This window comes from Bactrocera oleae, chromosome 2, assembly GCF_042242935.1.
Source record: "Bactrocera oleae isolate idBacOlea1 chromosome 2, idBacOlea1, whole genome shotgun sequence".
Taxonomy (NCBI): Eukaryota; Metazoa; Arthropoda; class Insecta; order Diptera; family Tephritidae; genus Bactrocera; species Bactrocera oleae.
In genome coordinates this window covers 17583022-17607120 of record NC_091536.1, presented here as the reverse complement: position 1 = coordinate 17607120, position 24099 = coordinate 17583022, and the positions used below count along the sequence as shown (strand labels likewise).

At 31.7% G+C, this 24099-nt stretch overlaps 5 protein-coding genes and 1 long non-coding RNA gene across 10 annotated transcripts; 4 read left to right on the top strand and 2 right to left on the bottom strand.

Moving 5' to 3' along the window:
• The first annotated feature begins 4844 nt into the window (after positions 1-4844).
• LOC106619114 (putative fatty acyl-CoA reductase CG5065) lies at positions 4845-11908 on the top strand. The gene is made up of 6 exons (XM_014237104.3): positions 4845-5171; positions 8688-8928; positions 10093-10487; positions 10550-10659; positions 10763-11195; positions 11286-11908. Exons 2-6 carry the CDS (start codon positions 8707-8709, stop codon positions 11701-11703), a joined length of 1578 nt encoding a protein of 525 aa, XP_014092579.3. The 5' UTR covers positions 4845-5171; positions 8688-8706; the 3' UTR covers positions 11704-11908.
• Positions 11909-12536: 628 nt separating this feature from the next.
• On the top strand, positions 12537-15266 carry LOC106619111 (mitochondrial nicotinamide adenine dinucleotide transporter SLC25A51). 3 transcript variants are annotated; one of them, XM_036377980.2, is made up of 4 exons: positions 12537-12773; positions 12859-13605; positions 13665-13794; positions 13856-15266. In XM_036377980.2, exons 2-4 carry the CDS (start codon positions 13118-13120, stop codon positions 14138-14140), a joined length of 903 nt encoding a protein of 300 aa, XP_036233873.1. In that variant the 5' UTR covers positions 12537-12773; positions 12859-13117; the 3' UTR covers positions 14141-15266. The 3 variants fall into 3 exon arrangements, with proteins under 3 accessions (XP_036233873.1, XP_014092576.1, XP_014092575.1); XM_014237101.3 differs by having other exon boundaries at positions 12537-12797; XM_014237100.3 differs by having other exon boundaries at positions 12537-12801.
• Positions 15267-15365: 99 nt separating this feature from the next.
• Positions 15366-18100, top strand: LOC106619112 (probable cytochrome P450 313a4). Of its 3 annotated transcripts, XM_014237102.3 has the most exons (8): positions 15366-15564; positions 15631-15834; positions 16303-16488; positions 16596-16665; positions 17002-17116; positions 17172-17336; positions 17441-17864; positions 17937-18100. In XM_014237102.3, exons 1-8 carry the CDS (start codon positions 15366-15368, stop codon positions 18098-18100), a joined length of 1527 nt encoding a protein of 508 aa, XP_014092577.3. The 3 variants fall into 3 exon arrangements, with proteins under 3 accessions (XP_014092577.3, XP_069966174.1, XP_069966172.1); XM_070110073.1 differs by lacking the exon at positions 16303-16488; XM_070110071.1 differs by lacking the exon at positions 17172-17336.
• On the bottom strand, positions 16898-19350 carry LOC138857476 (uncharacterized). Its single transcript, XR_011396581.1, has 4 exons — positions 18473-19350; positions 17721-18025; positions 17418-17657; positions 16898-17359 (listed from the first exon to the last, which is right to left on the bottom strand). It is a non-coding gene; the product is annotated as an uncharacterized lncRNA (long non-coding RNA).
• Positions 19351-19954: 604 nt separating this feature from the next.
• On the top strand, positions 19955-20817 carry RpL32 (Ribosomal protein L32). The gene is made up of 3 exons (XM_014237063.3): positions 19955-20064; positions 20282-20381; positions 20445-20817. Exons 2-3 carry the CDS (start codon positions 20289-20291, stop codon positions 20754-20756), a joined length of 405 nt encoding a protein of 134 aa, XP_014092538.1. The 5' UTR covers positions 19955-20064; positions 20282-20288; the 3' UTR covers positions 20757-20817.
• Positions 20818-21698: 881 nt separating this feature from the next.
• LOC106619083 (serendipity locus protein delta) lies at positions 21699-23952 on the bottom strand. Its single transcript, XM_014237064.3, has 2 exons — positions 23659-23952; positions 21699-23037 (listed from the first exon to the last, which is right to left on the bottom strand). Exons 1-2 carry the CDS (start codon positions 23804-23806, stop codon positions 21737-21739), a joined length of 1449 nt encoding a protein of 482 aa, XP_014092539.2. The 5' UTR covers positions 23807-23952; the 3' UTR covers positions 21699-21736.
• Between the last annotated feature and the right edge of the window lie 147 nt (positions 23953-24099).

Genomic DNA, 24099 nt, shown 5'->3' with positions numbered 1-24099 from the left:
CACATCAAATCTGAAATTTTAAATTAAAGTTCTGAGAAACTACTTACAAAGGGTGTAAATATGTGTAATATATGGATATACTTATGAATGGAATATACTATGTCTTTTAATACATTCGATTAATATTCTTAGAAAAGTAGTAATGCCCAGGGTGAATATATCTATACATATACATACATTTACCCTATACTTACAAAATAGATTGATTTGGGATTCACCACTCTGCAGTTCGTAATTCATGTGTGCAAAAAACTGTAAGCGTGTTATTAAATATCGGAAATAGTACCATATGATAATATAAAGCATTAAAAATTGTGATTGTAAATGCGCGCCATCGGCTCTATATGTACGAGACAGCCAATCGATTTAACGTAAGTTCGAGACCTGATATTGGCAGAGTCAGAAACAACAATAAAGTATTTTTCGATCAAAAATGTCGCCATGAATGTTTTCAGAATTCTTTGACATACAAGGGTCACCTTAATTCCATGAAACGTAGTTTCGATCTCCGGCAAAGTTCATCAGCCGTTCGCAGCAGCTTAAAACTTGTAGTGCCCTCTAATATTAAAAGAGGCTTGGCCAAACATTTAGCAAATCGGGCACAGGTCGGTCGTGCTCGAACATTGAGCTTCCATATTTATTTAAAATAGCTTACACGAGCAGGATGAAATGACTACACGCGCGTTTGAAAATGTGTAAAATCCCAACTGCATTTGAATATGCTAATTATATATTATACATATGTACGTATAAATGTGCCATAAATACTAATATCATATATGACCTCATAATATGTAGGTTTGTACATTTCTCATATATTTCATCATGCAAGTATGATCTTCAGTTTGTTTGGAATAGATTTTGAACAACTGAGATGAGAAACCTGTTATTACAAATCGATTAAAATCGTGTTTAAGGAGCGAAAACTATAAAAATCATTTACCAAGTTAAATTTAAAAGGATAAACCTAATGTACTCATATTTACATACATATAAATTGTAGTTATTGAATATCACTTGCTTGACTTCGCAACTTTGCCAAATCGTGGATTTCGTTTTATTCTAAAGATTCACAAATATTTTCATATTATTTAGAGTTTTTACCATATTACACATAATTATATTTTTAAATAAGTATATGTATATGCATATTCAACCAAAAATATGAACTTATTGAAAGATAAATCTTTAAAAAAATCAATAATAAGTTTTAATTTTCCTCTGCATCTTCCGCGAAAGCTTCGTCTCTTGATTTCAAAAATACACTCGGATATTTAACATTAGATGTTTTCGTTCCAGTATTCGACATAAGCCAAGTATAGTTCGTTATACGAAATACTGTGCAATGTAACGGAAATTGTGTTCGCAATTTCATTTTTAAGAGTTGATTTCTGCCAGCTGAACTACCCGAAAAAAGCTGATTGCAGACAGCTTGACAATTGACTAGAAAAAATTAATTTGATTTGAAAAATTAAATTATCATTTTTTCTTAATTTTAGATTTAGCCTAAGCTATTCGTAGTTCACACAGGTGTACGTACTTAACGCACTCAACTTCTTCGGCGTCCGTGTAAATATATGATGTTAATCAATAACACATTCTTTAATTAAGCAACTTTTAGTAATTTTATGTTTGTTCATAGTCCATGTAGATATATGAAATAATTGAAATTTTAAGTATAAAAAAGATTATTTTATTTTAACATTAGTTGCATTTTTGTCCGCAAAGGGTATTATAAAAGACGGCATAAGATTTCGCTTCGGATGCAACGCACCCACCAATCCCTAACAGGTACCGAACAGGTTTACAAATGTCTTTATTTTTCTCTTCTTACAGTACATTTTACATCTCGTCGGCCTTGAGAAAAATAATCGCTTTTCTGTCCCTGTTGGCCCTAATAAAGTGTGCAAAGTATAAAGTAGCGAAAAAAACAAAATATTTATTTCGTAAGCTTAAAAACTATATATGTATACACATATAAATATATGTGCACATACCACATATGCCAACGTAAGATCATATAAATGTAAGAGTAAAATTTGCAGAAAATACTACTTCCGTACAAAATGTACTAAAGCTTTAACTAATTAATAACTCATTTCCTGACCACACTTATCTACGCCAAATTTGTAATTATTTCAAACTTAAATTCGCAAATAACCACTTATAAAGTGATTGTCGCGTGCACATATGCACATACGTATATCTCAAGCTGTTCTAAAATATAGTAATTGCTTTTACTGCTATGAGATTAGTTAAGAATGCTAACCTTTTGAAGAAGTAAATTTGTGGCAATTCTTCTACTTGTATTTGTTGGTGTTAGTATTATATTTATAAATAAGCATATATTGCTATAAGCGCATTGTTGTGCTGTTTTGTTGCAATGCCAAAATTAGGTAAACGAAATGTATTCAGTGAGCACATTCATACGCCTAAAAACCGGTAGTTTTCACTTTCATTTTCTTTTCATGCCAAGGCAAGGAGCAGTCATCCTAACCAGTTTCTTTGTCACATTTTTAACCTGTTTACATACATTAAATGACTGCTCTTTGTTTATTCACTTAGTGAATCCCTGTAAGATATTTGCTATGCATCCTTAAAGTTGTTTAATGGGTTAGAACATACTAGCGTTTTCGAAAAGTCGAGAGTTTTTTCCTTAAATTATACTTTAGGGTCCTGGAAAGATTGTTCAATTAATATAATAGTAAAACAAGAAAAAGATATTAACTTCGCTTGCAACGAAGCCCCTTCACAAATAAAAAAGTTTCCATACAAAAACTTGATTTTGATCGGTCAGTTTGTATGGCAGCTATATGCTATAGTAGTCGGTGGTTCCGATAAATGGCAGCTACTTTAAGAGAAAAGGACGTGTGTAAAATTTCAAATCGATATCTTTAAAAACTAACTTCGCGTATATACAGACAGACAGCCAGACGGACATGTCTAAAACGAGGCAGCTCGCGTAGATCATTTACATACCATATGTATATGTATGTTTTATAGGATCTCTGATATTTCCTTCTGGGTGTTTTAAGCTTTGTGGCAAACTTAATATACGCTGTTCAGGGTATATAAAATCTGTTTTCAATCCATTGTAGTGTCGAAGCGTTTGGGTCAATCAGCTTGAGCACGTAACACGTTTTTATCGAAATTGTATCCGCTTTTGATCGCACGCATCCACTCGTAGTTGCAATTGTAGCATATACGTAATATTATCTTTCATTTAATTTTTTCATAAACAATTTTCTGCAAATTTTCTGCAAGTCATCCTCTCAGTGGACACTATCTGCTTTGTAGTTCATCTTCTATTGTGTCACTGTTACCTATCATTTGTTATATTTGAAACATATAAGAAATTCCTCAAAAATACATATTTATTCAGTATTGTCCCCATCTGCTTGGATAAACTACTCTACATATACTACATGTAGTCTTAGTTTTTTTGTCGGTTCCAAATTATTCTATCTTTGAAGGTCTAAAATAATGCACCACTATAATGTTTCATTTTAACCAGCTACGAGAAAAGCGTAGAGAGATACTGGCTCCCAATGTCTTTCACGTATTAGACCATCTAGAATTGTAAAAAATAGACTTAGTGCTAAGTGCAACTTTTTCTATTAAAGACATTGTTATTTCTAATTGACATTCGTTCTTGCAAAAAATATAGAGCTTCATACTATACTCTAAATATATAAGCACAATTTAACAATCCTCTGTTGTTATCGTTGTAACGGCAATCTCTGTTTAGTGGTAAGAAATGTATGCTCTCTAATGTGGAATGTCTACGATATCACGTCACTCACTCAATGTCTGACTCCACTTAACTCCGTATGCTAACGGTGGAGTAGAGACTACAAAATATTTTTGCTTCAGTATTTCTATGGTTAATCTCAACTTCATATACTAATGTACGTATGTAAAATATTTTCCATTGTACTTCAATATCATTGTTTTTATGAAGAAATATAGTTATTATATTTTAATAATAAGACAGATTCTAAATAAAACTGAATATTAAACCAAAAAAAAATTGTACAATAAAAAAAATTATCAAAGCAGTTCGTTGCAACTAAAAAACACGCAGTGTCTTAAAACAATATTCCGAGATAAATTTGTCAATGATAACTACATATGTTTGTAAATAATTACCTAAAACAACAATATCAATTGATTTTTAATTTTATGATCTTTTTCTCACTTATTAATAATGCTATTTCCAAAGCACGTTTTTATCACTATTTCATTAGTACTATTACACTAATTACTATTGTTATCATCACAATTATTATGTTTCATTAAATGTGCACACATGTGGGTATATTACTGTTTAAGTTAAGCAAGAAGAATTTTTGAGACGCATAGTTGGACTAAAATAGTATTTTAGTTTTGGTACAACGGTTAAATAAATTTGTTCATGGGTAGGGCAAGAAGGTCAACATAATTCTCATGCTATTGAAATGTACACACATTGACAAATGCCTACAGACTTTAATTAGTATTTATGACAGTCTAAATCTAGTCAAAGTATTTTCTTGCAAATCACTGCCCAAGCAAACATTTTAAGTTACTTGTAACTGACTGTAAGTGCTTACCTATAAATATTTAGTTGACCCTACATACCGAAACGAATACCAATACATTTGGCGCAAAGCGCATTCGCCTCGAAAGATGCTACTTTATTTGCCTATTCTTGTTTTTCTTACCACAAATATTATTAACTACTTAATACTTGAGCTGTGTATGTATGTGTATTTGTATGCATATATGGGTGTGTATGTGTGCTTCTTTCATTTATTTAGGCTCCTTTGCTGCGGAGATCATATAATTTCCTACCTATTCATGATATTCACTTCAGTTTGTGCTGTAACTTCAGGCGAAAACCACAACAAACGCTCCAATCGCAAGCGCAGAAAAGCTCGCAGTGTAGCGATCGCTCGAATATTGGAAATACCACAAATAGCCGTACATGAAATAAGCATTGTATTTCCTCAAGTTTACGAGTCAACAATTGCGTGCAATCGTAGTTAAGAGTCGGTTGTTATTTACTTCCATTAGTCAGTCACTCTGTCAGTCGGTTAGTGGGTGAGTCGTAACAGTGACGCGGAAAGCCTACTATAACAGCACCGCCAGCGGCAAAGACAGGCACGAACGCTCCTCCAAGGAACTGCATGGTATTTGCATTTGTTTGTTTATAAAGAAATTAATACAAATGTGCTAATGATATAGAACTTCTCCGAAAAGTTTTTTGTGTGAAAACAGTGCAATTAAATATGGTTCACAATAATTAAAGTCATAATGTATTTTGTTGCTTATAACACAGCCTTGAGCAGTTTAAGCGGGAATCAATACATACAAAAATTAGAAAACTCCAAATCAATTTGAAACATATGAAATTCAAAGTTGCAATATTTTAGGATGCAGTTAATTCATTTATGGTCACAGAATGGGCTTAATTTACAACTTAATGTAGTGCCGCAGTAATAAAATGCAATGACATTTCCTCATTTCAAGTAATAGTGCACATAAAAAATCGAAAAAAAAAATGATTTTGCTGATACGCATAAGAGTAAAAATGTTGCCAAAAAAGATATGAATTTGCTAAAAATGCCATTGAAAATAATTCGAGTCTACTGAATTGTGTTAGTACTAAGCTTAACTTTGGTTACTTAATATTACCAAGTTTGTGTACTTGCTAAAAAGTGAATGTGAACGTCCGAATATAACAGATATTTATTTGTTTACTAATTCACAGTACAAACATATCTATATATGCATATGTATATCAGTATATACACATATCCCTAAGTAATGCAGCCGCTGCTTTATTGCATATGTATTTATATACATATATTAGTATATGAGCTTATATTTAAATAGACATACAAGTATTGTATTTTAAACGCCTGGTAAAACTCAAAAAAATTTTATAGTATATACATATGTATGTATAAATGTAGGAAGGTAATTACAGCAGATCAGTTATTATTAGAAAAGCATCGGGAATTTGAACTCACGTGCTATTTTACACCAATCTATTCATCAACGGTGACCGCATTGATTGGTTTTGATTTGATTGAAAATAGATGTTCTACGTTGAGGTTTCGGCGAATGAAATATTTTGGCAGATTTTTAGGTATACTTATAACTAGTCTGTAATTTAGAGTTTCTTCACAGAACTCATCAGTAGCTACTTAACAAGGTCTCTAGTTACATTAGACGGCTGGAATAGGTTCAGATTATCCAGTATTATCATTACAACGAAACTGATAAAAAATATTTAAAAAAAAAAAAATGATTCTTGCAACAAACATGTGTCGTATTTTTTACATGATTTTTTGTTTTCAAAAATAGTTTCAATTAGTAAAAGTATTGACATTTAATTCAAGCCTGAACTCCTTCGCTCACCAGTCTCACTAAATCTACGATTTTGTCATTCTGATTGACGTTTATATTTTTTAAACAAGGATTTACATAAACGAAATGGAACCTCCTTAAGAGGACATATGTTATACGAATATGAACCACACTTCTATTCTGGTACCCCATACGAAAGATATTATACATTGACCCCAACGATAGTTAGCGGTCTACGGTATATGTTCAGATTCCTACAATAGTCCCAGAGTTTATAAAATGAGTATGCATATTATGCAAAGATTTAAATGTCATTATTATAAATTGTATTGGATGTCAATAGTCTCTCACCAAATATAATTTAACTATGATAACCTACTGAGTTTTTTATAGGTATATATGTACATATACATATATATAGATATTATATTACTACATTAAAACAAATGTGTATTTATTAAATTGAAAATACAAATGTACTGTTTTCAATATGTGCTAATTTTCTCATATTTACACGAACAGCTTACTGCCATAGTACACTAATGCTTTTAATTAAGTATTAAGACATATTTATGTACTCATACGTATACATACGAGTAAAGCTTAACACAAAAGACAAAAGTAACGACTCAGACACGAGAACTACCGCACACAAGGTGTGCTTAAACCCATGGTATATATGTATGTACATAGGTATATGCATATATAAGTAGGGATGTATGCTTGCATTTGATAAAATATTGCGTGTAAGGTAGTAAAAGTGCTAATTTGTTACACCAAGAGCATTTTCGCAGTTATTACGCAAATTCACTTACTTGAATATTTCCAAATTTGTACATTTCTTCTATGAATATAAATATATGTGGGTGCATATTTAGGTATTAGACTTATTAACAGCCACAGTATAAAACATTTATCATCATATAATAAAACATTAAATATTTTTAATTTTTTTCTGCTATTATGTAGCAATTTGTCTATAATCTTGTACGTACACCCCTATCTATATACTCCTAAGTATAATTCAAAATATATGAGTAAACAATTTTTTAAAATTTAAGTACAAATAATTATATTTCAGTTTACAGGCGTATTTAAAGAATATTTATTTGGTAGAATATTTATGCAAAGCTCAAAGCTCTAATAATCTAACTTCAAAATAGTATCACATCTAATTAAATTGCCTACCAAAATTTAAAACAAAGCTAAGGAAACTAAACCAATTAAAAAATATAAACACATTACTAGACCTTTTCACTGAAATTTTTTAAAATTATAATTGGGATAATTTAATTTTGATAGATGCACATGCATGTAACATATACCTATACATACGTACATACATGTACCGCAAGTTTTAATGGAATTTGCGGCTAAACACAGATTAGTTGGGTGCGATAATTGAAATTGAAAGTGTAGTGATTTATCAAGCAGGCAGTGACTTTTAAGGGTGTGTGTATATCGAGTGTGTCGCTTAAGTCTTTTGTTTATGATATACATATGTAGATACAAAGTGTGATTTTTAATAATTTAATAAAGCAAAAAGTCGACTTTATTTTACTGATGAAAATTTTAATCTTTAAAAATATTTTTTTATTTATTTTACGTACATTAATACATAAATACTAAAAATTGGAAAAAGTACAAATTCGAGCAAAACTTTTTTATCTTTTATTCTCGCCCAGATAGCCAATCACAGTCGATTCGACATAACTGAAATGAGCCCACCTTTTTTTATCTAGATAACGATTGCAAATTCGGTAGCATACTAAAAAAAAAATGTTGAAATAGTCCATGCCGATATGACTATAATAACATTTTATATATACATTTTTTTTAATTTTACCCCTTTATTCATTTTTGGTCATGTAACAATAATAAAAAACACTAAGAAATTCCAAAATTAATTTATTTTCGAGTTTCATGAATATATGAACATAAGTTGAAGAGTTTATAATTACTCAATGTTGTTTAATTAGCAGTAAAGAAAAAAAGATATTGACTAACTGTCCAACTACGCTATATAATATACGTAGGTGCAAAAATCAATACGTTACACACATACACGTTCACGATATACAACAAATGCATACACTGTTGTTGAACAAAACAATCACAACTCAACAAATATTGACTCTGTTCAGACTTTGTTAATATGTAGTAGGCAAAGCCAATGAAAATTAGGATACACTTATGTATGTATTATATATGAAAATGTGCTACTAAGTATATGCGTTGCATCAATCGTTTACCAATACAGTAAACTTTATGCTATTAAAAAATTTGGTTTTATTTTGTTACTTTTGCTTTTATCTGTTTCTATTTTAATGCAGAAACATTTATTTTTACACAATGGAACTTCTTACTACAGTGGAACAATGTGAAAAATCTGAAGTAGCGCAGTGGTATGCCGGCAAAAGTATACTTATTACCGGCGCGACAGGTTTTATGGGTAAGGTGTTGGTGGAGAAATTGTTGCGCAGCTGTCCAGATGTGAAAAAGATTTATCTGCTGATAAGATCCAAGAAAGGTGTCGACCCATTGATACGCAAGGACCAGTTTTTTAAATGTGTCGTAAGTTTCAAAATAAAAATAGTGGATCTAAAACGCATCGGAGTTTGAAAATTATTTTTATATTGTAATTTGCTACTAAGGAGATTAAAAAAGCGTCACTGAAAAAATTCATAGTTATACTGAAAAGTATTTATCAGAAATTTTTAGATAAAAGTTAATTTAGAGTTTTAATAAAATACAATGAAAACTGCTGATACCAAAAAAGTGCTTGATGAGTGTTGTTCAGGATCTACGACAGGGAAGCAATCATTCGTAAGTGGAAAACATAATGATTTTGAATTGTCATTAATTCAGGCGACTTTTAATTTAAAACTCAAGCTAAAGTTTACTCAAAAGAAATTCAGAGTTGATGAAAAGGCAATCGTTGAGAACGATCTTATGGCGAAGCAAATATGTTTTTCACTACATAAATGGTATTAGGAGATTAGAAAATCGTTTATAATCAGTTTTTTCCGATTCACATAAATATCATGGTGTATATATGTATATACACAAATTTATGGCAGCAAACATGAGAATTAATTTTACCTTTCCACTATAGGAAATCTCTTTGAACCAACAAATCCATAGGAAGTATGGTGAAATCACAAACATTCGACAACATTTATTATAACATAAATGTTTGTACCAATTATTATTTCAATTAAGTCATTGCCCTTAGATTGGAATAGACAAACTGAAATTGTTTGTTTGTTAAATATAATAACACTTTTGAAGACATGTCGACTTTTGAAAATTAATACGCACATATATACATATATGGTATATGTATGTGCTTTAATATTTCCACACTTAGATGATGTGGTTAAATTTTCAATGAGCACCATTGTTCTTACATATGCATGTGTAAAATTTCAAAGTCATCATGTGGCACAAGCTGTTTTTATAATAATGCTAGTAATAAACGGTAATCGAATTTTTTCGTACCTTAACGTGTTGATTCCCTGTTTGGAACCCTCTCTTGGAACTTGAATGCAGAGTTTTGATACAACTCCTGACATATATCTTGAACACATGATCACATTTTTTGGATTTGCAGTGCAGTATAACATAGAATCACATTAATGGTACGAATAAATAAAAATTTGAGGAGGAAATAAACAGTTGTAATTCGTTAGAATGTATTTGTTAGCAAGCAAACAATCTGCTTTAATATTATTACAGATTTTCAACAAGATTTTAAAAGAAAATGCTGATATTGTGAATAAAATTCAAGTCATCAAAGGCGATGTGCTGGAACAAAATCTTGGTTTGAACACGAACGACACAAACGTATTGGTATCGAATGTTGAAGTGATATTTCATTGTGCTGCTAACGTTAGATTTGATCAACCCCTCAGACCTATGGTTCAAATGAATGTTGTGGGCACATTGAAATTGCTGCAATTGGCTGAAAAAATGGCCAGCCTCCAAGTTATCATACACGTATCGACGTCATACTGTCAATGCAACGAAAGTGTCTTGGAAGAACGCGCTTATCCAGCACCCCAGAATCCCTACGATGTCATAAAAATTGTCGAAGAAATGAGCGATGATGCGTTGCAGGAAATAACACCACGGTAAATATACATAACGCTTAAGAATCGTAACAAAATTATTAAAATTGTGATTTTAATTTTAGACTGTTGAATGGACTTCCCAACACATATGCCTATAGCAAAGCGCTTACTGAAGATCTCATTTGTAGATATGAGAAAAAATTGCCTATCATTATTACACGACCATCAATTGGTATGATCTTTATGATATATTGTACTTTAAAGTTATTTGATCAGATATTCGTATCAATGACATCAATTAAATCGATGAATGTAATTTTATTTTTTTTATTCAGTTACTGCAGCAATTAAGGAACCACTGCCTGGTTGGATAGAAGGTGTTAATGGACCTACCGGTCTTATGATTGGTGCAGCACGTGGCGTAATTCGTTCAATGCATTGCAACCCTGACTATTCATCAACAGTGATACCAGTAGATACAGCCATTAATGGAATGATAGTTGCGGGATACAATCGTAGCATGTCAAAAGAAGGAAATGTAGAATTTTGTAATCTTTGCATATCAAAGAAAGCCCTATTTTCTTGGGGTGAAAGTATTGAAACTGGCAAGCGATTTTTCTATGACTATCCGCTAAGCTATGCATTGTGGTATCCAGATGGCTCAATCAAAAAGAATTATTATCATCATTTATTTTGTGTGATTTTCTTTCACTACCTTCCGGCATACCTCATAGATTTCTTATTATTACTTTTTGGGCGAAAACGATTGTAAGTCAATTACAGTATTATTTGTACTTATTTTATATATTATATAATATATAGAGATTTTTGAATTATTTTATTTTCTTCTTCTTGCAGTATGGTGCATGTGCAAAATAAAATTTCAACTGGCCTGAAATTATTACAATACTACACGACTAAAGACTGGGACTTTAGAAATGAGAAATTCCAATGTTTAAGCGATAATCTGAATCAATTAGATCGGGAAATTTTCGACACATCCACTAGTCAAGTTAACTGGGAGCAATACATACGTGGCTATATAATTGGCATGCGTAAATATATACTTGGGGAGAATGAAGAGACAATTCCACAAGCAAAAAAGTTTCTGCGCCGCTTGTATATTCTAGATCGTTTAACAAAGTATATCATTTGTATATTAATTTTTTGGTTTTTGTGGGCTCATCTAGAAAGCTTTGTTGAACAAAGCGATGCTATCATACGTTCATCTTTACATATAATTTATAAAGATACTAACAAAACTCTCCATTTATAGTACAATTCTTGATTTTTATAAATATAGCATGTTAATGTTTGGTACGGTTTAAGTATAATATTATTTTTAATACTCTTAAATCTCTGTCAGTTAAAAAAAAACAGACTTTTTATTAACATAAGCTTATAAATATAAACATTTATTCATTTATTATAATAAAAAGGTATAATTCTAATCAAATAAATATGTATATTCGTGAATGTTAGACTTACACTGTTCCGATAATTCTTTGAGATATTTTGAAATATCTTCCCGGTTATAATGGATCTATAAAAGCGTAGACAGTTTTTATATAATCTATATTATAGTACTCACGAAGAATGATAGAATAGAGTACTCATCATTATTCAAAAATGATACATGGAGCTTCCGGTAAAGCTCTGCAATAATAGTATAATATAATATACCAGAGTTAAATGAAGAAGGAGATGTACAAAACGCATTGTTAAAATAACCACCGAATGTAAATGGTGGAGGTTTAACAAAGTTTGCAGTGTGTACTTTCTTTTTTATTCATTTGCTTGCTTAATTATTTTCAATAATTAACTTAAAACCAACTGTTCTCAGTTTTGAGATTTACTCAATTTGCGTTTACATAGTTAAGAGTTGCCAACCTCAATTGGATAACGAAATATGTTGCGCTAACATAATAACTATCAATATATTGCTAAATAAATTAAATATGAAAAAACTCTTTTTGATTGAATGATAATTTTTCTTAAATTTTATCAGTGTTTTTATCGCTTCAACCAAAGTAATAAAATTGTATCATCTCTTATCAACGCCGTTTTAATTTTCTCTTCGGCGACGATATTTGAAATAACAGCTGTTTACAGAATGACAGACTGATGACTCTTACTACGAAAAGAACGAGGAGTTAAAAAATACGTGTAAAATCTTGATCCTGCTGGAAATAATTTTATGATTAACAAGAGAGGCAGAGAGGCAACAATCTATATACAGATCTGTTGCTTCTCCCATTTGTTATAATCAAAAGCTGGCTGTGTTATAGAATATGCTAAATGAAAAACGTGACGTATGTTTATGTGACAAAGTAAGACAATTAGGAGGCAAGTCATCAAAGGGATAGTTCTGTCCGTAAGATAGCTTATTATCATAGTTATGTAATTTATTAATTTTATTTAAATAATCTAGTGATTTACGAGTACATAATTCACGTCGAGCATGTTTAGGGCATAAAAGTGCTAATTTATTAATTAAAGCAGTGTGTGAGCCCAAATAGAATTCAAAATCGAAAAGGTTCACCCAATCCCACCTCTATTCGTGTCACCGGCACTTTAACCGTCATTAAATGTTGAAAATAAGTTGACACCACAATTGACGACTACTACATATCAAACATAATATAAAGAAAATATTTGGATAAACGTATTATTCGCATGTATAGTACAACATGAGCAACGATTCAAAATTACGGGACGTTAGTAGTGAGGCTTTAACAACAACTCCACACATATACACCAAGTCGTTGTTAACCGCCTTCGACTGGAAAGAGTTTGCTTGTGGGTGTGGGGCAGCTTTTATAAATATAGGCGTCACTTATCCCATTTATAAAATGATTTTTCGACAAATGCTCCATGGTGTGCCAATAACATCAGCTTTCGGCCAGTTACGACACGAAGGCTTGGGATTTCTTTATCGTGGTATATTCCCACCAATGGCACAAAAAACAATATCTCTGTCAATTATGTTTGGTGTGTTTGATGGTTCACGGAGATATTTAATTGACAATTTTAATATGAATGCATACACGGTAAAAATTATAGCTGGCATTTCATCAGGCACAGTTGAGGCTGTACTACTTCCTTTCGAAAGAATACAAACTTTGTTGGCACACTCAAAATACCATGCATATTTCGCTAATACCCCACGGGCGTTCAAGTAAGTTACACAATCATATTATCATCTTGCTATTAATATTATACTTAAACACGTTTCAGTTATGTGCTAGTACATCATGGATTTTTAGAACTATATAGAGGTATTGTGCCAGTGTTGTGGAGAAATGGACCATCAAATGCCATGTTCTTTATGCTTCGTGAAGAAGTGTCATTATTTCTACCGGAGACTGTAAGAATTCGTTAAATACTCACATACTGGCTTGTAATGAAATTTTTTTTGTTTATTTCAGACATCTAAAACAACTAAAGCAGCACAAGAATTTGTCGCGGGTGCAATTATTGGAGCGTCAATTAGCACACTTTTTTATCCTCTAAATGTTATAAAAGTTGCCATGCAAAGTGAGATGGGTCAAAAATCAGAAACAATGTGGACGATATGCAAACGAATCTACTTTGAGCGAGGAAATCGTATAAAGTATTTCTACAGGGGATGTGGTTTTAATTCTTTTCGCTCCTTTATTAGTTGGGGAATTATGAACACCGCATACGAAAACTTGAAAAAAATTATTGGATAAAAATGTTAAATGCTGAATAAATTTCGGCAGCCGATTATTGCGCACATGGAATGTCCATTTTGTGACAGTGTTGCAGAGGACTGAATGGAGCCGAACGACGCCTGATACTTGGTACGTTAATGTACTTTCACGCCGGGTATCGTTCTGAAAACAAATTAGTTTTGTTAGAATTTGTAAATATGAAATAAGAATTAGTTTTGTTTGAAATGTGTTATTAGTTAAATTTCTTCTGTAAATTTAAGTAAAATTAAATAGTTTTTTTTTTTATAAACTGCCCTTAGAACGTATCATTCTATATACACTGTAATGTGGTGTACGTATAATAACAATTTGAAGCTAGAACTTTATTTGGCATTCTACTAGAAAAATGAATATGTAAGTATAAGAATGTGTAAAGAGTAGTAAAAAAAACCCAAAACTAAGGTTTCGTTAATTATAAATGAATACATTGCGCATTTAGTCATTTATCCATAGCAAACTTTTAAGCTGTTAAAATGCGGTTTTGTAAAATACTACTATTAGCTCACATGCAACTAGTCCCTATAAGTACATATTTATTTTGTATTCACAATACATTCACTCACTTTGCTATGAATATTTCAAGAGGTCAATGTATTATAATTTATTAAGGCGTATAAAGCATTTCTCCTGTATGTAAATTGCAAATTCATGTAATATTAAAAACCATTATAATTATTTACTATGGAATATAAATACATATGCATATGCCTTTAGAAGTATTACTGCTGTTATTGTCATTAGTATGCTAACATACATAAATGTTTCTGTTCATAATAAGATCAAAGGCTCAGCGCGCAGCCATTACTTGAGTGACAATAAATTTGATTCTACATACGTCTGCGTATCACATAAGAATGTAGGTTCAACTTACGTCCGATTATTTTTGTATATTTCGTAATAATGCTTTAAAATATCTAGTCATTTGCCCTTTGTATCAACAGGTCGACAGAAGTTGTATTAAATGTACAAATGCATAAATAGTTACCTGTACATACACATTATATATTACTGTTCATACCTACATACACACATATGTTGTATTAAAAAATGACAAAAATAAATTAATGGAAGTAAAATCATTAACTGCTGCAAAGTAGTCAGAAAATGTTGGTTTTACTGATGTATATAGGAACTCATATAAAACAATGTAAACTGTCGTATTAAAGTTAGTTTCACCGAAAATTTATTCCAATTACGTTCGAAAATGTCTCCAAGTACGGAAAAGTTGGATAATTGTTACTGTGTGCAATTGCGTTATTTATTTTTAATATTGTGTTTAATTTTAACATCATATTTCTATATTTACATTAAACGTAAACAATTCAAAAATATCACAACGAAAATACCGACAGTTGTTGGACTACCATTTATTGGGATAGCATATAAATTGATACCTATCAAAAGTGAGCTGATTTCAATACACTAATTAAGAATATGCTAATCGAAATGTATTTTGTTGAAAACAATAGGATTTTTGTACAGAATTAGTTCATATTTCGAAGAATTTAATACATCAACATATTGTGCGTGGCTGGGTACATATCCAGTAATTGTCACTATAGACCCAGATATCATCAAAACTGTTACATCATCACCGGAGTTTTTAAACAAAGCGGAAGTTTTATATAATCCTATTGATAAGGCTATACCGAAGGGAATAATTACCAGCGAAGGTAATTAATTTAATATTGTGCGTATGGAGAAACTTCTAAAAATAGTTAAATGGAATCGTGTATTTTTTATTAACTAATTGTTATCAAAATATTGAAAATTTTGTTGTTGTTGCAACCAGGGGTTAAGAATTTTTTAACTATAACATTTTATGATGTTGGAATTAAAAATTAAAAAAAAAAATATTTTTAGATGCCACTTCAAAATTGAACATTTTAATTTTTAATCGGGATTCAAAATTTAATTGTTGGTAAAAAATTTTAAATTAAAAATTTAATTTAAAATTTAATTTAAAAGTTGGGATTTTTAATCCCAGATGATGGCTTTGTGCGAGCTCTAGTTCAAAATCGCAAACGAGAAAAAATGTTAATTCGTAATATCGTATTTGGGGAAGCTTCAAAGATCTCGTTTCGATATATATGTACAGGAATTTATCTATTATCTAACACCATCAATTTCCGCCATTTTAGTTCATACATGGAAACATAATCGCAAACTAATTAATACCTATTTCAATAATAAATTACTGATGAGCCTTATTCCGCTTTTTAACCGAGGTGCGAATACTAGCGTTAAACGGTTGAGTAAACTTTCAAATGGTGGCGAACATAAGCTATTTGATCTTATTAAACGCGGTACACTTGAGATAGCGATAGGCAAGTATTAAGTACCAATTAAAAGGCATATAATATATTATAAACTTACAAATGCAAATATATTCAAATTATATTGACTTTCATATTCATGACATTGTCTTTTTTAGAAGCTACTATGGGCATTGACATGAGCGAAGGTGCCTGTGAAAATTATGAGCTTATCGATTCATTTACGGTGTAAGTGAATACATACATTAATATCTTGGTAAATTATTTCATGAATATTTTATAATTTAACATTGTCTATGTTGCTTTATGGAAAAGACATGAGTGCGTGTGAAGTTGTTTTAACTACTATTGATTTTGATGATTTTAGATTACATACCCTAATTTTAATTGTAACTTATTATTCTGTAACTATTTGATTGAAGATAATTCTTTCATAACTACTGAGTAACCACACATCTGATTTCCGATATTTTACTTTCATATTATTAATTATTTATTTTTAATTGTATATAGTTTTACAAGAGTTTTCGATTAAAATGATATTAATATTACTATATGCAACAGTTTAATGGAAAGAATCGCCAAAGATGCTGCATGTTCCACGTTGGGTCTTGGTTTCTTAGCGCGCACACCTGGTTATTACAAGGCGCGTCGCTTTTTGCGTAATTATATGAATAAGGTAAATAATTTATTTATTCATTCTTACTAGAAAAATTAGTATTTATTTATTCTAGTTGATAGAAGAGCATACGAACAATAATAATATGCCTAAAGTTGAAGAATGGCAGTATGATGAAGATACAATGAGCTCATTTTTAGATATTGCGCTCAATTATTGCAATAATGGAAAATTTAAAAAGGAAGATGTCATCATGGAATCTATCAGCTTGATTGGCGCGGTAAATAAATCGTGATCGTCGAGCTAAACCAAACCATTATGTTAAAATACTATGCTAAATAATTATTGGTGTACTTTTTACCAAATTAAATTTTCTCTTTTTAGTCCTTCGAAACAGTTGCCACCGCAATTTATTCTGGCTTAGTAATGTTGTCTATGCATTCGGATGTACAAGAGAAACTTTTCCAAGAAATCCATTCTATATGGCCAGAAAAAGACATCCACGTTACTTACGAGCATCTGAAAGACGTTCCCTACTTAGATATGGTGATGTCGGAAACGCTACGACTTATGCCATCGATACCAATAGTGGGACGTCAAGCTATACATCAAACAAAATTAACGTCAGAATTAATTTTGCCACCAAAAATTCAAGTAATAGTACCTATATTCAGTTTGCATCGTGCGGAAACTTGGTGGGGACCAAAAGCACATCTCTTCAATCCTGAAAATTTTCTGCCTGAAACCATAGCCAAACGAAATCCATATGTATATATGCCGTTTTCAAAAGGCGCCAGAAACTGCATTGGTAAGTAGAAATTCTTCATGTTAGCTATTTACCTTTATACAAATACAAAAATTCACTTTAAATTTCTTTCAGGCTGGCGTTATGCTGAGATCGTAGTAAGGATTTTGCTTATAGTGCTCGTCCGGAACTTCAAATTCACCACATCATTCAAATATCAAGATCTACATTTCGTAGACCACGTAAGTTTGTGGTATGACGTTGAACCAAATTTAAGCATTGAATTAAGAAAAATATGAAGCATCATGTAAATTAAAGCGTTACAAATTAATAAACAAATATTTCAGATGAATTTGAAATTATTCATAGAAAAATATACATATGTATATCTATGTAAATATACATTTCAATGCTCATATTGTAGTCGAATTAAATAAAAAATGTGATCTGTCTATGAAAGATAACAGTTTGCAAGTATTTATAATTATTAATTTTTTGTATTTATTCATTTTAACATTAAATAAAAAATTCTATTTTATTTTATGTATGTATGTTTGTAAAATAAATAAACAGTTTTTTCTTTCATATCAATGGATAACTGCGACTAAAACTGATTAGGTTTTAAATATCAAACTTGATTAAATAAGAGAAAAAGAAATTTAAACTTTTACTTTCATTGGTTTCTTCAGTTTTGGAAAAAGGAAAAAGTCGCTGGGAGCCAAATCTGGTGAATACGATGTTTGAGGCATGTTTACGCTTTCGTTTTTTATCCAAAAAATTTTTAGTGATTAGCATTGATGTGTGAGCTGTTGTTTTTCCACAATTCCAATCGATTGAGCAGTGTTGCTTCATGCAAACGTTGCATAATTTCCTTGTAGTATCCCTTTTTAACTGTACGACTTTTTTGCAGGAAACCATAATGCACCACACCATTATAATCAAAGAGAACAGTGAGCAAAACCTTCACGTTTGATCGAACTTGAAGTGCCTTTTTCTCTAGCAGCTTGTATGGGCCCTGGTTTTGAGGTCATAACCATTTACCCATGGATCTTTGTTGAGTCAACAACTCCTGAGCGATACTAATGAGACTTGCTTTTGCTCAAAATTTAGCAATTTCGAAACAAGCTTCGCTGCCACAAATCTCATGCCCAAAACATTCGAGAAAATTGAATAGCATGAGCCAATTGATATGCCAACATCCTCCGCAACTTCCCTATAGTGATTCAATAATTTTCAAGAACAATTTTTTCACTCTTTCGTTATTTTTATCGCTTGTTGACGTAGTCGCATTTCCAGGATGCTCATCGTCATCAACGACTTCTTGGCCTTCTGTAAAGCGCTTGTACCACTTGAGACAAAGTAGACTCACCGAATGCCACAGTCAACATTTCAAGTGCCTTGGAGCACTTTATTCCATTTTCAACGCAAAATTTAATACATATTCTTTGATCCATTTTCTGTTGTGAGAAACAAACTAGTAATCGAAATTGTCTCCTAATGCAAGCTCATGCTTAACATATGTGTTCGATTATAACAAAAACAATATACCGATAATCCAATGTACCCAGCTCGCGAAAAATCAAAATTCACCTATTTCTTTGAACATACCGCGTACATGCATAAATCGTACTTACGACAGTCTGGTCTACATTACCGAAAAGATCCCAGAATTATATCCGGCCAAAGACTGACAACTAATCATAGTATAGAAATTGAAGATTTTGCGTTTCCTCTGAGTTTTAACGCTAAAAGTCACATGCCTTATAATAATGATAATAAAATATAGAGATTATGAATTATTTGAACTTTAAATATTTAAATGATTATTAAAATTCAATAAATAATTTAAAAAGATTAACGAAATAGTTACATAAAAATGTATAACTTAATAGATGACTGGAATGACCTCATATTGATGTCCGGTTAAGGACTGTCTATTCGCAGTATTTCATATGATCATTTAGATACTGCGATAGCAACAACAATAAACAATAAAATTAAATCGTAGTAAAAATAAACAAAAAATAAAATCAATATCTAAATAATTTGGTATTATTCCTTTATTTTTAGTAACATGACATGTAAAAAATAGTTCTGTCTATTTCAAAGACTGTTTTAATTCAAGTTAATAGAAGAACCGGAAATGTGTTGTTTAGTTAATTTGTACACACTACCGACTGACAGCAAGTGTCAGATTACGATTTACTCAATAACGGCCAACTTCATATTTCTTTCTTTTTGACGTGCTCTTTCAGAAAAATCGGTGTGTAATTTCTAAAATAATCAAAAAATATTTATAACATCATAGGTTTTATAATATTTTGTGTCAAATAATAAGAATTTATAATACAAATAATGTACTTTGTGCTGAAATCTATAATCATTTTGGATGAATTTTTGATAATGGAAAAACTTGTTGACAAAAGTTGTTTTTGATGTGAAAAATGCTAATAAGAGCAATTTATATTTTATATTCATAGTGTAAAGATGACGATCCGCCCCGCATACAGGCCCAAAATTGTGAAGAAGCGGACCAAGCACTTCATCCGCCATCAATCGGACCGCTACGCAAAGCTTTCGGTAAAATTGGTCAAATAATATGTTTTTAATTGAATAAAACATTTTTTTTTTTTATTCTTTCAGCATAAATGGCGAAAACCAAAAGGTATTGACAACAGAGTACGTCGCCGTTTTAAGGGTCAGTACCTGATGCCTAACATTGGTTATGGTTCCAACAAACGTACCCGTCATATGCTGCCAACTGGCTTCAAGAAATTCTTGGTACACAATGTTCGTGAGTTGGAGGTGCTGTTAATGCAAAATCGTGAATATTGCGGAGAAATCGCTCACGGCGTATCTTCCAAAAAGCGGAAGGAAATTGTTGAGCGCGCCAAGCAGCTGTCAATTCGTCTCACCAATCCCAACAGTCGCTTGCGATCACAGGAGAACGAATAAACTTAAGTTTGTCGCTGTTCTTTTAATTTTCGCCAACTTAAATATAAAATCTGAAATTTAAGTAATTTTTTTATCGAGTATTCATATAACTACAATATACGCATAGTCCGTTTATGCATGACATCCAAATTGCTTATTTGTTCGTCCGTTTATCGTATGAAAACTTGCTTTAAATTGGTGAGTCAAGTGATAATTCAAAACTCGAAAAATTAATTTAGTGAGTTGGTGTATACATATGTATATATGGTAGTGTTTATTAAAAACTGCTCGCGAAACATAATAGAATTTCTAATCTTGACCATATAAAAGAAATTTTTTTTCGGACCCCATGCATTAATTTCCAGTTAAGAGCTGCCTCCGAAATTTTTTTAATTTAAAACAATTAAGGAAGGGCATAGTTCGGATGTAAATTTTAACTGCACATGCCCCTACCTAATGTGATCCTGTGTACCAAATAACAGTCTTGTATCTTATTGCGGAGCTTAGTTATGGCAATTTATTTGTTTTAGATTAATGGCGTTTTGTGGGCGTGGCAGTGGTCCGATTACGCCCATCTGCAATACCAACCGTCTGACGGTACCAAGACCATGTCTACCAAGTTTCATAAAGATATCTCAATTTTTACTCAAGTTAGAGCTTGCTCGGACGGACGGACAGACAGTCACGGATTTCAACTCTTCTCTTCATCCCGATAATTTATATATATATATACCCTATATCTAACTCGATTAGTTTTAGGTGATACAAACAAACGTTAGGTGAACAAAACTATTATACTCTGTAGCAACAGGTTGCGAGAGTATAAATATAGGGAAAATTGTATGCTCTCAACAAATTGGTTCCGCCCTAGATGTTAGTTTATTAAGGGACGTACCATGTTTTCCTCACCCCATCTTCAAGTTCTTACGGTACGGTTGTTTAGAAATAAAAATCGTTGTAATATTTATTAGAATATCTTTATAAAAGAATAAGCATGTAATTTATTGGTTGTTATCATCACCTAAAATAACATCATGATCGCTTTCCAAATGTTTCTCCAAATTTTCTTTATTTTCAAATGATCGGCTGCAAATTACACAGCTAAACTCTTTCTGGGGAGATGTGTCAAATTTCGAGATTAGCGTAGATACGGCTAACTTAGTTTCGTTAAGTTCCTGCTCGTCAAATAGTTGTGCCATTTTTAAGCGGGTAGATGGAAGTTCAATATTATGTGATTTCATATGCATTTTTAGCGTATAACGTTCGGTGAAGGACTTTGAGCAGTGTGTGCAATGGTGTCGTGGCCTATTTTCTTGGTGAATAAGCATGTGATGATTATACGTTTTTCTTGACCTAAATGACTGGTTACATATACTGCAAATAAGCGGATTTTCTTCGGCCTCATGACGCATACGATGATTGTAAAGCATATTATCTAAAGAAAATCGTTCTCCACATTTTTCGCATTGATATTCCTTTTTGTCCCAATGTTTACGCATGTGGCGTAATGTATTTACTGGTCTAGTGAAGCGTTTATCACAGTACCGACACTCGTACTCTGTCTTACCTTCATGCAGATTCATATGTAATTCCAAATATTCTTGATCTCTACGGACTACACCACAGACAGGGCAAACAAATTGTTTTATGTCATGCGCTGAGTTTATATGCCTTTGAAGTTCAGATTTCGTTTTAAAAATTAATCCACAAACAACACATTCCTGACTCTTCTCCCCAAACATTTTATCAGCGTTCCATTCATCCTCATCATCATTAAAGTCTTTGTCACTGTGCATGCTTTCATCATCTTGAATTGTGCTTTCAACACTTTCCTCATTTCCAACTATTTCTATAAATTCTTCTTTGGCCTCCATACCAGGATCAAAGGCATCTTCTACCTGACCATCGTCTTCAACGATCATTGCTTCAGCAATAGACTCTTCATAATCGATCAGTTCTAACTTCAGTTCGCCAGATAAAACCGACCGTAATCTTTCAGTTAAACGTTTTTGAAATGAAAGCAGATTAACCATTAAATTATCATATTCGGCTAATTCATCGCAACATTCCAAACAAATACTTGCGACTCCTTGAAATACCAGATTTGTTTTTACACAATGGGCAAGGTGTTGTAATACGACCTGAACTGGTTTTCCAGAAGCCGGCACTTTGCATGTTTCAATATTTTGGAATGTTTGATTCGAATGTTTATCTGGTTTACCACACAAGAAGCAATATTCGCTGGTTAATTCTCGAATGGTACTTCCAGTGTCAGTAAAATCAACTTCAGCCTTAGGTTTTGCTGGAAATGTAAAATGTCAGTATGTGGTTATTGCTAATATTTTGTTTTTATGGAATAATTTATACAGGTTCTCTACAAAAATCTTTGGAATTGCATTGATTGTTTTCTATTTGTTTAGAAACTTTATGTTTAATTTAAATACGAGAGGAACGCCCAATATTCTTCCTTCGTGTACTTGTATCAGAGAATGTAAAATATAATCTACATTCTCTGCTTGTATGTGGGTATCAATTAATGTAAACAATATGGAATTGGATCTCATTGAAGCATAATTTATTAAAATGTTACGCAAAACTCTGGCAAACAGACAGGCATAAACTAATAAGATAAATCGTCTATATTTCAATTTAAAACAGAACAGGTGATTGTTCTCATTTAAATTGACCGGTTAAATTCATTATTATAATTTCATAGAAGTCGATTTCGACCTTTATCGATTTGGGTAAAGGCGACACATTAACTAACCACTGAAAAGTGGGGTTAGGGATGGTTAGTCGATATCCGATTTATAAGCTATATCCCCGTTTTATTTCAATTGTAAGATCGACTACTTATTTAAGTGATGGACAAATACCATAAACAACTATTGGAGCTGATAACATTTTAAGCCAGTAACTTTACCTGTGTCTATTCCGTGCATAGCTCTTAGATGAAACGAAAGTGTTGTCGTGCTTTTGTTGTATTTTAACAATTTATTACACTCTTTGCACTTTACTCTTCTCCCTTCGTCAACTTTGTCAAAATGCTGCCAAACTGCACTCACTCGCATTATATTAATTTAGGAGTCGGTTAAATTATTTTTATCATAAACTTTACAAGCTATTCTGAAATAAATTTACGAAATATTGCAAACTAAGTAAATAACTGAATGATCGAACACCGCTGGCGGTAAGGGAACGAATGGAATTAATGAAACAAAGGATGGTATATCAGTGATAGAATGATGCCAAAAAATCACATCGCTTACATTTGCGTAGACTGTTTAAATGATAGTGGGTAGCAATTGCCATCGTTGGTGTGGGACAAATTAATCCTTTCATTATAACTTATTGGCAATTTTTA

Excerpts from the sequence above, each read along its gene's own strand:
- RpL32 (XM_014237063.3), top strand. The coding sequence starts at position 20,289 with ATGACGATCCGCCCCGCATACAGGCCCAAAATTGTGAAGAAGCGGACC. Across the intron at positions 20,382-20,444 it reads ACCGCTACGCAAAGCTTTCG|CATAAATGGCGAAAACCAAA; the intron begins GTAAAATTGGTC and ends TTATTCTTTCAG.
- LOC106619111 (XM_036377980.2), top strand. The coding sequence starts at position 13,118 with ATGAGCAACGATTCAAAATTACGGGACGTTAGTAGTGAGGCTTTAACA. Across the intron at positions 13,606-13,664 it reads AATACCCCACGGGCGTTCAA|TTATGTGCTAGTACATCATG; the intron begins GTAAGTTACACA and ends AACACGTTTCAG. Across the intron at positions 13,795-13,855 it reads CATTATTTCTACCGGAGACT|ACATCTAAAACAACTAAAGC; the intron begins GTAAGAATTCGT and ends TGTTTATTTCAG.
- LOC106619112 (XM_014237102.3), top strand. The coding sequence starts at position 15,366 with ATGTCTCCAAGTACGGAAAAGTTGGATAATTGTTACTGTGTGCAATTG. Across the intron at positions 15,835-16,302 it reads GGGAATAATTACCAGCGAAG|TTCATACATGGAAACATAAT; the intron begins GTAATTAATTTA and ends CCGCCATTTTAG. Across the intron at positions 17,865-17,936 it reads AGGCGCCAGAAACTGCATTG|GCTGGCGTTATGCTGAGATC; the intron begins GTAAGTAGAAAT and ends AATTTCTTTCAG.
- LOC106619114 (XM_014237104.3), top strand. The coding sequence starts at position 8,707 with ATGGAACTTCTTACTACAGTGGAACAATGTGAAAAATCTGAAGTAGCG. Across the intron at positions 8,929-10,092 it reads ACCAGTTTTTTAAATGTGTC|ATTTTCAACAAGATTTTAAA; the intron begins GTAAGTTTCAAA and ends ATATTATTACAG. Across the intron at positions 10,488-10,549 it reads TTGCAGGAAATAACACCACG|ACTGTTGAATGGACTTCCCA; the intron begins GTAAATATACAT and ends TTTTAATTTTAG.
- LOC106619083 (XM_014237064.3), bottom strand. The coding sequence starts at position 23,806 with ATGCGAGTGAGTGCAGTTTGGCAGCATTTTGACAAAGTTGACGAAGGG. Across the intron at positions 23,038-23,658 it reads TATGCACGGAATAGACACAG|CAAAACCTAAGGCTGAAGTT; the intron begins GTAAAGTTACTG and ends TTACATTTCCAG.